At 40.0% G+C, this 14,284-nt stretch overlaps 1 protein-coding gene across 1 annotated transcript; it reads left to right on the top strand.

The window, feature by feature from the left end:
• Positions 1–4,732: 4,732 nt before the first annotated feature.
• LOC110921187 (probable anion transporter 5) lies at positions 4,733–8,307 on the top strand. The gene is made up of 2 exons (XM_022165469.2): positions 4,733–4,958; positions 6,659–8,307. The coding sequence occupies exon 2, from the start codon at positions 6,748–6,750 to the stop codon at positions 8,068–8,070; it is 1,323 nt and encodes a 440-aa protein (XP_022021161.1). The 5' UTR covers positions 4,733–4,958; positions 6,659–6,747; the 3' UTR covers positions 8,071–8,307.
• Positions 8,308–14,284: the final 5,977 nt, after the last annotated feature.

The following is a 14,284-nucleotide window of genomic DNA, read 5'->3' as shown; positions in this document are numbered from 1 at the left end:
ACAAAGTAAACAAAGACAAGGCAAGAATAAATAAACAAGCCTATCAACCAAACATACAAACCAAATCAGAAGCTACCCAAAGCTCAACCAGCAGGTACTGAGCTTGAAAGGTTAAAGGCTTCAACCCATCAGCAACTATACAAAAAGCTTGAAGGGTTGAAACCCCACAAAGCAAACCAAGCAAATGGAACAAACAAAAACACCAACGACAACCATCATGTCATAGTTAGAAAGGCCATAAAAGACCTTCATAAGATAGTCAAAACAAGCCCTAGTGACTTGCAAATAAAACTAGTGTTCAACGGCCATATAGGCCTAACCAACCATAGGAACCTTAAGGGTTCCCAAAACCTAAACATTGTTTAAAACATTAACATTAAAGTGTTTGCTAAGAAAGCTACGAATAAATGTCAGTTATCAGAGGGCCTAGAACCTTCACCCTTAGACTTTTTGGCTTTCTTAGTCTTCTTCACCTTGCCACCTTCTTCACCACCAACCGCAGAGGTTTCCAAACCAGCATCCTTCGAAGTTTCAGGCAGACTCGAAAGGGTATCATCACTGTCCCCAGAGTAAGACCTCTTCCTCGACAAAGAACCCAAAACCTCAGCACAAACCTTCTCATTCAACCCCTCAGGCTTCAATCCCTGTAAAACAGACAAAGGCTTACCAAAGCAAGAGGATACCTCATGAATGAAAGGGTAGGTTAGCCTCTCCATCTGCTCAACAGAAGCCTTGAAGATATCAGAAGCCTCGGGGCGAAACATAGGGGACTTCTCTAAAGGTTGTCCAGATTCATGAAGTTTATAGCCAGCAGCAAGGCCTTGATGCTTCCCCAGGTTCAGCAGCTTTGTGTAAACGTCACCAAGGGCAGAGTTAAATTCCTTGGAATGCAAAAGGTAAGTAACTACCTGCTGGAAACCATGCTCGATCAACCATTGATTGTCCGCAGTCACCTGACCAACTGAAGCTTTCAACCCTTCCTTTTCTTCACGAAAAGCCTGCTGCTGGACAGACAAGGCCTCTCGATCAGCCTTCAACTTCAACAAATTTGCTTCAAAGCTCTTCCTCAGGTCACCCATCTCAATGGCATGCATCTTCTTCAGATCATCAACCTCTTTCTTCCACGCCGCCTCCTTCTCTGCAAACCCAGCCACTTCCTTCTTCATCGATGCTAGGGAGGATTTCATTTTGTCCTTCTTCTTAGAGAAATCCTCATACTCCCGCATCCTTTGGCGAAAGCGTGTAATCCCTTGGGGAAGCATGGCAGCAAGGTTGCAAGTAGTTAAAACCATGCGAGATAACATAAAGTCATCGTCCATCTCAGCAATGGTTTCACGAACAGAAGGAGGAGCAAGATGACTAAGAGCATCCTCACAAACGGCAGCATCCTTAAAGGTATCATCATTCTTCACTTGCCAAGCAGGCACATAAACACCTTCAGGGTCCAACCCTCCAGCGTCCCTGCTTGAAGATTCTTGAACAGGAGTAACCTTCTTACCTCGAACCTTCTTGCCATGAACAACCAACTCCTTATCTTGTTCAACACCCGCTTCAACCTGATCCTCTGAAACCTCAATATCATCAGTCAAATCCACTGGCTCAGTGGAAGTGGATTGAGGCCCAGCTTTCAGCAAACGACGAGAAGAACGGCGACTTGAAGACTTAGGGGCAGTAGACTTGGTAAAACCCTTAACATTGGCAACATTAGCATAACCCGTGCCCTCAAACCTTTGCTCAGAGGTTCTCACCACAACATTCTCACCCGGAACAGTTGGAGCATCTTCAAAAACAACATCGGACGTGTCGTCACTCTTGATGAAGTCCAAAGCAGACATAACTGCCAAAAAACAAATAAAGAAAAATAAGTCACAAACAAAGTAAAGTAAAAAGGCATAAAAGGGGAAAATGCATACCAAGGCCATTTCTCATTAACACCGGATCCCGATCGGCTTTTGCCCAAATATTACTAACCCCTAAAAGCACTAACAAATGTTCGGGAAAGGGACGAACCCTCGAAGGGCACCCCCGAATGGCTGAAAGAAAGGCATCGTTCAATTCAGACTCAGAAGGCTCCGGATCATTGAGAACAGCATCCGGACGCCTCCATACCATTTTGAAAGGAATGATAGAATCAGAAACCCAGAAAAACTGATCCTTCCAGGATCCAAGGGTTGTAACCATGGATGAAATGAGACAAGTATCAACCTTTGTCGCTTCAAAAGTAAACCAATCGCCATTTTTGGCTAAACGAAAAAACCTCCGGAAAAGCAACAGAGAGGGATCATAGCCAAGAGCACGACAGAGCACTTCAAAGTGCAAAACCCTAGCCATTCCTTTTGGATGAACTTGCCCAAAGGACACTCGGTAATACTCAAGCAAGTTTAGAACAAAAAGCGAAAAAGGGTAACGAAGATTGGACCATTGAAAATGGCGACAATACAAAGCAATCGAACCCGGAATCGGTTTGTCAATAGAAACATCGCAAGAAGGGGCGGTTGGATTAAACTTTTTATCAATACCATATTCAAGACAAAACAGGTCTACTTCCTCTTGTGTCATCCGAGAGAATGACCTCGCTAAATCCTTAAGGGCACCCATGATTGAACAAAGTAAAAGTGAAAATGGAGAAGAGAAACTAACCTGAGGAAGGGAAACTGTGAATGATTGAAAGGAAAATGAAGAAACTTTGCAACCGTTAAAATAAATATGAGGGTAAAGTAGGGGTATTAAAGGTAAATAAATAATCCCTGCCAATCCGCCGCCTGACACATGTCAAATCAACTGTCAAATCGATTAAAATTCAAAATTCAAAAAAGTAACTGCCTCAAACCCTTCAAACCTCCAAACAACGAACCTTTGAAGCCTTTAAAAGACATGCATAAAAGTCAGAAGTCTTTGAGCATGATACCCCAAAAACCTCTGACTTGGGGGGCTGACGACGGGGGTAGCCCAAGGATAAATAAAATTATTAATATGCAAAGAGCTTAAAAGGTTGAAAGGTTCATCGGATGAAAAGCTGTAAAATGAGGGAATCGAGAAACAGTAACTAGTCATGTCTAGAGCCTCGTCCCACCAACTCACGCTCACCAACTCACAAAGTCAGAGCAGGTCTGCACAAGCACACTCTATTAACCAGGGGTCCAAAGCCTTCAACCCCAAAAGGGGAAACCCTCCATAAGCAAACAGGTCTCGCTAGTATAGTCCATGCCATTTCGAGAGGTGTCTTCCACTATAAGAAGACAGCTCATAAACACTTCAAAGACATTCCGAAAAGCACAGAGATTCCTTAATCTCTAGTCATTCTAAGAGTTCTTTGTCACTTCCAAATAACTCTTCATCAGATTCATCTCATTCATTCTATTTGCTTTCTTTTCTGGATCCGAGCCGGCCTTGGAGAAAGAACTTCAAAGCAAATAATTCAAACATACTAGTGAACCTCCTTCCACGTTTTGCAAACGTGGAGGGACCCCGCGACCTGCGTTAGGCAAAACTGAACCCTTCAGCCCTTTTGCCTGACCAGCCCAGCTACCATCCTTGGTCCCGTGTTTGTTGCATCAACACACACTATGCCCTTTTGCCTCGACAGTGTGGTCCTTTATCCTTCAATGGTGCAAGCTTCCAAGCCTTACAAAAATGATAATCCTCACATTCTATCATATCCGGACACAGTCTATAAGAAGAAGTCCCAAGCCAAAATGGTAAAGACCATTTTTCAACATCCTTATGGTGCACCTGGGAAGTAAGCGGTCGAGAAATACCTTGGTATTTTGTGGGACACAACTGTGCCTCAGATCAATTGTTGGAGAAATCAAAAGTCTAGTTTTGTTGTGGATAAAAAATAGAGCAAGGTAAAATTGGTTAGATTTGGCCGATGTGCAACTTTAGTATAATTTGTCTTTGGTTGATGTACTTGTAATCGTGCTCTTTTGTGCCCATGGATTTAGACCGTGCGTAGTCGTTACATTATGGGGCGTTTTTATGCCCAAACACGCCCGGCCACGCCCCCCCGGGGAGTTTTTTTGACAAAATCTGCTTTTGGCGTTATATTTTCCACGCCCAAGATAGATATCAATTGACCAATCACTGTTTTAATTGAATATTATTTGTTTTAATAATTAGAAAAAAAATAATAATTGGGTAATTATGGGAGTGCCACGTGTCGAATAACGCCCAAGGGTGGGGGCATTATCACACTACGCCCTTTTCTTTAAAACGAACCTTGGCTGACTAGGACGACACGTGACGAACAACACCCAAGGGTGGGGCATTATTCACCATAACCACTACGCATGGTCTTAGTCACTTGCTAAAAAAACATTTTAATATTTTAAGATAATTGCTAGAAAAACATTTTAAAATTTTAAGATAGCTTCTTCTTTTTGAACGGCCAACAGAATCAATCCCGAGCACTCTCGAGGCACCCACTGGACCAAACGGAGTACTCCGAGAGTAACCCGAGTCCATCACCAATTCCGGGAAAACCCGGTAACCCACCCGCCCGTAGGTACGATGGTGAAATTACTGGTAAAACTCGTTTGGCTCAAGGATCGAACCAAGGTTTTCCTAGATCTCCTATCATTGCCATCAGTGTCTCACTCTCTACCAAGTGAAAGTTAAATTTGCATCTCTTAAGAAAAATCCAAACCTTCTTGCTACTTGATCTAGAGATCATTGGCTTTAAGAGAGAGGTTCTAATCACACACATGTGACATGACAAAGTAACACATGCATTGTCGATTGTACGTCAGGCTCCAGATCCATAAGTTGACTTTTAATCTTTGACTACTTCTATCACCATCCAATTCTGCACACATCTTCGTCAAAAACATTTCTGCCAAAACCCCAATTTCCACTTCTCTCTGGTTGGTTGAATCCGTGAACTATCTATCAACAATTTTGCTGCAGAAGAATCTGCGATCTGAACTTGCAACAACGCCCATTCTGACATCCGATTTCAGGTAATTATTTTCACTAGTTTCTAATTGCTTCTTTAATCGCATCCGCGATGCTACATTTATGTTTGTTTTCTATTTCCTGTGATCGTGTAGTGGTTATTGTTTAGTGTGATGCGTTTTGAACTGTTTTCTCGAATTAGGTTATCAAACATCTTATCTGCTTTTTTTCCAATATAGATGTGGAATTTAAGTTTTTTAATTGATCTTTCATGTTAATCGGCATTTGATTACGATTTTACTGTTGGTTTTATAAAAATATATGTGGTAGCTGTTGTTGATTTCGATTATGTTGGCTTACTTGAAAGGGGGAAATGCATACAACTGATTTATTATTATGTAATTGTTTAAGTTAAAAGGTAATTAATGCTTTTGATGCAAGAAGTTGATAAACTAATTTTGAAAGGTATTGCTTGAATTACTGAATTCTGCTATTCAAGCATTTTTAGTATTAAAACACAATCAATTTGGGGAAAAACAGTCAAAGTCAAAACCGGGACTGTAGACGAGGGAATATGGGCTCAAAAGTCGAGCGAATCGCCTATTTCTGTTTGTCACAACATTGGGCTTGTTGTTACACAGTTTTTGTCCGTATTTTACGGCTCGTAACTCCAGACAGATCAAAAGTTATGTTCGTTTTAAGCTGGGTCATTTTCTAAGTTCTAACCCACTTGGTTTAATTAGGTTGCTCCAAGTATGAGTCTTCCAAATTCTTAGATAAGCTCTGTATCAAACATTGACACTCAATGTCAAAATGTAGATTGTAACTTCATACTCAGTAAATCCCACCAATAGCAAAGCTACGGTAGGGTATGAGGAGGATAGATGTAGACAGCCTTACCTCTGCCCCGTAGCCGTAGGAATAGAGAGGCTGCTTCCAGTGAGACCCGCTGACTCGATAATAGTTTTGTATCAAGCCTTGGACCTAAGGCACATAACAATCGGGAAAGAGACCGATTGGCGCATGTACCCTCATGTCTTTCAGCTATCAACGCTACTACATGATGCATGATTAACCATCCACCGCTTTTGGCCTGTAATGTAGGGGCATAAAATCTTGAATTATTTGCTTGACCTTTGATATCTAAATGTTCGATGTGATAATTGAAAGGAGTAACATGTTACCTTTGTAGCTCATTGTAGTTGAAAAGATCAAACAGAAGAACAGCTATTATTAAATTTCTAAATAGAATCATGATGTTGTAAAGAAGGGAAGCATCTTGGTGCTCCTAAATTACCTTTTCTGAATATAGCTATTGATGTGAACCAATTGATCTTATGAATCATAAATAATAACTGGACTAACACCCTTCGGTTTTTTATTTAACAGCTATAATTTCCATAAAAGAGTCAATTCAGTCTGTTTTTTAATGCACTGCCTATGTTAAATTATCATCAATGTAAATCCTGAAAAGGCCTAACTTAAAACGGGCATAACTCTTGATTCGTATGGAGTTACAAGGCCTGTAAAATATGGACAAAAATGGCGTAACGTGCCAGATGTTGTGACAAACGGTCATTGGCGGTTTGCCCGACTATCAGAAAATTCTTCCATATGGAGCTGATTTTGACCCTTCATGATTTTTCCTCAAATTTAGTCCTTTTGATTGATTTCTTTTTCTTTGTAGAAACACGTGAAGTGTGGATGTATTAATCTACACATTTATTTAGTTGTCTAATTTTTGCCTTTTAATATATCCTTGTAGGTCCATTGCATGTCCTATGGCTTCATGATAATGAAATGAGTATATATCCTAATAATATATGAATCTATATTAAGAAGTGGACTACAAGAATGGGCATGGCAACAATTCCAACACGATATCTGATTGTCATTTTAACCTTCATTTGCACCTCGGTATGCTACATCGAGCGTGTCGGATTCTCAATCGCATACACAGTTGCCGCTGATGCTGAAGGAGTAAGTCAATCAAGCAAAGGCACGATACTTTCAACGTTTTATTATGGTTACGCTTTATCACAGGTTCCCGGTGGTTGGGTAGCTCAAAAAATAGGCGGTAGACGCGTACTCCTTTTCTCGTTTATATTATGGTCCCTAACTTGTGCTTTAGTACCACTCGACCCAAACAGAGTGTTTACCTTAATAACCGCTCGGTTACTTGTGGGAGTATCACAAGGCTTCATTTTTCCATCTATCCACACCGTTTTAGCCCAGTGGGTCCCACCACATGAACGGTCAAGATCTGTTTCTTTAACCACGTCTGGTATGTACTTAGGGGCAGCCATGGGTATGCTTTTACTTCCCAGTTTAGTGAAGTTTAAGGGCCCACAATCCGTGTTTCTAGCCGAAGCGGCTTTAGGCGGCATGTGGTCTCTGTTATGGTTTAAATTCGCTAGTGACCCGCCACGCTCACAGCATCCGAAAGCCGCTGCATCTGGTTTTGGTGAGTCGTTGCTGCCGGTCAAAGATGGTCAAAGTCAAAGGACTAAGACCGACAAGAATCAAATGACTCAAATCCCTTGGCGAAGAATCTTTTTTAGCTTACCCGTATGGGCTATTGTTGCTAACAATTTCACTTTTCATTACGCGCTATACGTGCTAATGAATTGGCTACCGACGTACTTCGAATTAGGTCTCGGATCCAGTCTTCAAGAAATGGGTTCTTCTAAAATGATGCCGTATTTGAACATGTTTTTATTTTCGAACATCGGCGGAGTGATTGCCGACCATGTGATAACCAAAAGAATAATGTCGGTGACAAACACACGAAAGGTATTAAACACCGTCGGATTTTTGGTTTCTTCTTTCGCATTGATCGCAATTCCGCATTTTAGAACACCTGACGGCGTGGTGCTTTGTTCTTCTTTGGCTCTCGGGTTTCTGGCGCTAGGGAGAGCCGGGTTTGCGGTGAATCACATGGATATCGCTCCGCGTTATGCTGGCATTGTAATGGGGGTCTCTAATACAGCTGGCACTTTAGCTGGTATTATTGGGGTCGGGTTGACCGGTCAGCTTCTAGAAGCTTCTAAAGCTAAAGATTCGGATCTTTCTAGCCCGGAGAGTTGGAAAATGGTGTTCTTCATCCCGGGATTGATTTGCATTTTAAGTTCGTTTGTCTTTTTAATATTTTCAACCGGGGAGAGAATATTTGATTGAGGTAAGTTTGTTTTAAGTCATCTTATAGATTTATATGATATACCTATCAATGCTTTTACAGCATTGTAATTTTTCGATAGAGATATGTTCAACTTTACTGTACTGGTCAAGAACACATGTTCTGCGGATAGTCGAGAGTAGTTTACATATTTTTGGTGTTTATGAAACTTGAAATCAATAAGTAAGGTACCCTAATTTTGGCTTATACATGTGAAACACATGCGTGATATGATAATATATTACTTGCAGCCTCCTTCTTCTTCCTTTATTAATTTAACAGGTTTGTTTGTTCCTTTATATATATGACTGAGTTGTTTTGTTTATCTGGACTATATTAGTTTTGATGTAACTCATATCTTGAAGATCTGAGTGTTTATATAAAAATTGGTTGGTTAACACAACTGCTAAAAAATAGTCATTGGCAACAATAGCCGAAACCTAAAATCTGAAGATACTGCTACAGATGTTATCCTATCAATTTGTGAAGACATTGTTTATCCCATAATAAAACAAATTCAATCATGTTTAAAGTGAATGTTGATGTTTCTTTCTATGAAAACCCATTTCTTCAACTTTATGCGAAGTCTGCCATAACTCTTTTCACTTTATCATTATATAACAAAAGAATCCGACATGGATGTGGCTAAACTCTAAACTCGGCCTCAACCGCCATCATGTCCCACTACGACGGTGCATTTGAAATTAGATTTGAAGTGACATTGAATGAAAAAACAGAGAATGAATTGGAGTCTTATGATTGGTTGCTTATGGGGTGTGTGTGTGTGTGTGTGTGGGGGGGGGGGGGGGGGGGATATTCCACGGTCCTCCCAACCGTTGGAGTGATCACACTTCACAAGCTAGCGTAGCCCCATAGCTGCCTGGGGGTGACTACCCAACCGAGAGCGAAGAGCTTGGCCGTGGGATGCGGACACCAAGATTCGAACCCGGGACCTCTAGGGAGAGGGTGGGTGAGGCTGGCCAACTGGGCTACCCCATAAAGTTTTGGTTGCTTATGGTGAAGATGGTGCATCCTATATCTCTGCAATTGATTTTTTTTTTTTTTTTATGAACGGCTGTTTATTATAAACACAAGGGCAAGCAAGCTGCAAGTGAATGTATAGGAGATGAAGAATGATCATTCTGGGTTGTCTATCCAGTTCCATGTTGATATCGGTACATGATGTACTGGAAGTTTTAACTTACCCATATATTTCGTTGTTCGATCCATTGTGTTGGGCAAAAGAGAAGATGATCTTTTGTTGTTGTGTGTGGTTTTTTTTTCTTTTTTGTGGACTTTCGACAAGTTATGTGAACCTGTGCCTAGGCCTGTAAATGAACTAAATGTTCGGCATGAAGTTCGTTTATTTAATAAACAAACATACTTGAACACATTTTTTTGTCCGTTCAATTAAATGAACGAACATGAACACATGTCGCGTTCGTTCACTTGTGTTTATTAATCAAGGTTTACTTAGTCAACCTAAAACTTGATTATTTTTATGCCATGTTTTGAGTCGTGGCAAAAAATGTCCGACCTGATCAAGGCATGATTGGGACCACTTTTGGAGTACAAAATTAACGCTTTGGAAATAACTAGATGCGTTAGGCTTGCTAGAAATTCATATGGCATTATTAGCTGCTAGAATACGGTGCTTGCAATAGAGTAGATTTGTAAGGATGATAAGTTGTATATTTTTCGCTGGCATTTTTGTATATCATGTAGGCATATATTTAGTTAGATGGAATTATGCCTGGTTAAAGGGGTGTGTCAGACCGGTTAGGTGTCCGCTTCGAACATGATTGAATGAACATGAGTTTGGGTCAGAACTGATCGATTTTAAAAGTATCACTTTGGTTCAAGTCAAAACCGTTGACTAAAATTAACTTGAGTTGAAATGAGCCGGTTTAGAAAAAAAAAAGGTTCATGCGCTATGTACAATTATATGGTGTGGTGACAAGTGGCAACATGTATAGGCTATGCCGACGGAGACCCTGGTGGAGAAGGCGACCGTGATAGTGTGGAAATGGCGGTGATGGTGGTGGTAACTGAAGTAGTGGTGTCAACAATGGCCATGGAGGTTGTGTTGCCGACGATAGTTGTTTCAGGTGGTTGGGGTAGTGGTTGCGTTGACGACAGTGGTGGTTGTGTCAGTGGTGGCGGCATTGGTGACAGTGGTTGTGCCAATTGTGGCTAATCTTTACATGAGTTTAATTGGCTAATCATTTAACATTCCATCTAATCCTAACAATCATGACCACTAGTCATCTATGAGTTGATTTGGGTAGAAAAATTATATTCGGGTTCATATGGATTGACTAAAACAAATTAAACAATGGGTCGCTTTTATAATCCTTAATAACTTAAATTGAGTATAAACTAGTGGGTTACAGTCGCGCTTTGCGGCCGGGCGAGCCGATTTTTGATCCGATATAGCAGTCGAAAGAGAAAACTTACAAAATAAAGTCGTGGTAAGTAAAAAAGTATGTCGACACGTGTTTTACATCGACCGGAAAACTTGATTACAAAAGTACTTAGAAAGTTAAAGGGTTGTCAGTGTCAATGCTAAAAGTTGAGAAAATACAAAAAAAAATGTCGAAATGTATGTCAACTTAAGTTTATATCGACACGTAAGTAAAAATAAAGATGTAAAAGTCGATTAAAAAGTATTTAGAAAGTTAAGAGGTTGTAAGAGTCAATGCTGAAAATTAAAGATTAAAAGTAAAAAAAAGAAAAAGACAAAAAAAAAAAGAAAAAAATCACCGACTAAAAAAATATTTAGAAAGTTAAAGGGTTGTGAGTGTGAATACTGAAAGTTGAGAAAACACAAAAAAAAATTATGTCGAAACGTAAATCAACTTAACTTTATATCGACACGTAAATAAAAATAAAGACGTAAAACTCGATTAAAAAGTATATAGAAAGTTAAGGGGCCGTAATAGTTAATACTGAAAGTTAAAGGTTAAAAGTAAAAAAAAAAAAAAAAAACAAAGTTAAAGATAAAAAAATAAAAGAAAATTCTTCTTGAAGGGGGTATGGTGCCGCAAGCTTTCGTGGATTATTACTCAAAATTCTTTGGAGGTGTCGGTAATATTAATATAGATCCTTCTCCAGATCTGTTTACTAATGTTTTGCCTAATGAGAAAGCTTTAAGCATGGTTCGAGAAATCACGGATGATGAGATAAAGAAGGTAATGTTTTCTATAGCCGGAAATAAAGCCCCTGGGCCGGACGGGTACACTTCAATCTTCTTTAAAAGAGCTTGGCACATTGTTGGGGGTGATGTTTGTAGGGCGATAAAGGATTTCTTTCATAAAGGTAAACTGCTTCAGCAACTTAACCGTACAATCATTTCGCTGATTCCTAAAGTGAGTACCCCGTTGTTAATTACTGATTATCGTCCGATTTCGTGTTGTAACACGATTTACAAATGCATTAGCAAGATTATATCGAATCGGATTAAGGAGGGGTTGGCTGATATTGTGAGCATTAATCAGTCCGCGTTTGTGCCTGGGCGAAGGATTTCTGACAACATCTTACTGACCCAAGAGCTTATGCATAACTATCACCGTAATGTTGGCCCTCCTAGATGTGCATTCAAAGTGGATATCCAGAAGGCCTATGATACGGTTGAGTGGAGTTTTCTTGAGAAAACTTTGGTTGGTTTTGGTTTTCATGAGAAGATGGTTAGATGGATCATGGTATGCGTAACTTCCACATCTTTCTCCTTGGCTATTAATGGAAACCTTCATGGATACTTTAAAGGTAGACGGGGATTACGTCAAGGTGATCCGATGTCTCCTTATTTATTTACCATTGTAATGGAGGTTCTTACGCTTATTTTGCAAAGCCAGGTTATGAGGTCCGAAGATTTCCGATATCATAGCAAATGCGAAAAGCAAAAGCTTATTAATTTATGCTTCGCCGATGATTTGTTTCTTTTTTCTAGGGGGGATCAGCGGTCGGTCAAAGTAATTATGGAAGCGATTAATTTATTCAAGGATATGTCAGGCCTTGTGCCGAGTATGGGTAAAAGCACGATTTTCTTTGGTAATGTGCCGGATCATGTGAAACATAGTATTCGTTCCATAATGCCGTTTGATGATGGGGTGTTACCGGTGCGGTACCTAGGTGTGTCGCTTATTTCGTCTAGACTTCAATACAAGGATTGTAAAAAACTTGTTGAGAATATGGAGGTGAGGATTACGGACTGGAGAAATAAGTCCTTATCGTTCGCAGGAAGACTTCAGTTGATTCGATCGGTTCTCTCATCGTTGCACGTGTATTGGGCCTCGGTTTTTATTCTCCCCAAGCGTATCATTAAGGAGCTGGAAGATAGGATGAAACGGTTCTTATGGGCTCAAGGGGATGACATTAAGGGGAAAGCTAAAGTAAAATGGAAATCTGTGTGTGTGCCAAAGCATGAGGGTGGGTTGGGGATCCGTAGAGTTGCCGATATGAACAACGCATTGATGACGGCTCATATATGGAGTGTCCTTACGCATCGGGAATCTTTATGGGTTAGATGGATCCATTCGTATCGTCTCCAAGGTAGATCGTTTTGGGATGTTCCGGTGAAAAGTAACATAACATGGAGTTGGAGAAAAATGCTAAGCCTAAGATCTCACATTCGAAACCATACATGGACTAACGTTGGTAATGGTAAGACTACGTTCGTCTGGTTTGATAAATGGGATGAAGTGTGTCCTTTGTTTTCGATTCTCACTCCTAGAATAATTGCTAATGCGGGTTTCAGTTTGGAAACAAAGCTTTGTGATGTTCGTGGTCGAGATGGATGGCGTTGGCCATTGATGTGGTCTAATCGGTTTCCAACGTTGGGGCTTTTGAGTGATATTAATCTGGATGACGCGACGCATGATAAGTTGGTGTGGAAGAGTAGGCTGGGGAATATCTTTGATTTTGGCACTGCTTCGGTTTAGGATGACATTCGTGTGACTCAACCGGAGATCCAATGGTCTAATCTGATCTGGTTCCCGCAAGCTATTCCGAGACATTCGTTTATAATGTGGCTTATTATACATAAGAAGCTGAAAACCCAAGACGTTATGTGCAAATGGAATACCTCGGGTAATGCGAATTTTAATTTAATGTGTTGCTCGTTGTGTAGTTCTGGTCCAGACTCACATGAGCACCTGTTTTTTGAGTGTGGATATGCTTCTCATGTTTGGGATGGTGTCAAAGCTAAAGTAGACATGGGAGCTATTTCTAAAAGATGGAGTGATATCTTTGACCACTTGATGGGGGTAGTGAATTCGAAGAAGGCAACGCATGTTATTTCAAGACTTGTGGTTAGTGCTTCAGCATATTTTATATGGAATGAACAGAACAGAAGATTATTTACTAGGAAAAGAAGGGATCACGATCAGCTGGTCAATGTCATTTTATCTACGGTTCGTTTGAAACTCCAATCGATGAAGTTCAAGCAATCTATCCATTCGGATAGAATTTTGCAAGAGTGGGCGCTGCCGCGGGGGATTATAGTTGCTGATGATGATTATGGCTAGTTTAGTTTGAGTTTGTAGTCATTGTTGTCTGGTGTGTTCTTGGTTTGCGTGTTTTGTTTCGCTTGTTTTAACTCTCGTTAGGCATGTCTTTCGAGAGAACTGAGGTGTGTTTTGCTCCTCACTTGGTTTATTGGTTTTGGTTTTGAATAAAATTTACCGGGGTAACCCTTTACCCAAAAATAAAATAAAAGAAAAAAAAAAGAAAAATTATTGTAGCACATTGTAGCACTATTCATTGGGATGTTTCAAATTAATAGATATAGATATATATGAATGGTACCGGTACCGAATTTACCGAACGGATACATTTCGGTATCAACTTTTGACATTTTCGGTACTGGTTTAGTATTGGTATTTACCTTCAGATAGTGGTACCGTACCGTGCTAATACCCACTTTGAAGGATTTTTGATACGTGTATCGGTTATTCTCAAGCTCATCCTTATCAAACATACATATGCCCCACAAATATTGTTTCTCCACAAAATGAGCATATTTTATCCTTGGTTTTAAATTATTAATATAATCTCACATATCATAGGAAATATTATAGAAAGTTACAAACAATGTACTTAATTATCTATACTATATTATAATAAGAGTTCATTTTAAGATACCAAAAAGAATAAAAATAAAAATTCCCTCTTAATTTATAAATACGTCCCTAAATTGAGGGTGTATTGGTCTTTGAG

This window comes from Helianthus annuus, chromosome 17 (assembly GCF_002127325.2).
Source record: "Helianthus annuus cultivar XRQ/B chromosome 17, HanXRQr2.0-SUNRISE, whole genome shotgun sequence".
Classification (NCBI taxonomy): Eukaryota; Viridiplantae; Streptophyta; class Magnoliopsida; order Asterales; family Asteraceae; genus Helianthus; species Helianthus annuus.
The sequence above is the reverse complement of the archived record's forward strand: the minus strand, read 5'-3'. Positions and strand labels throughout refer to the sequence as shown.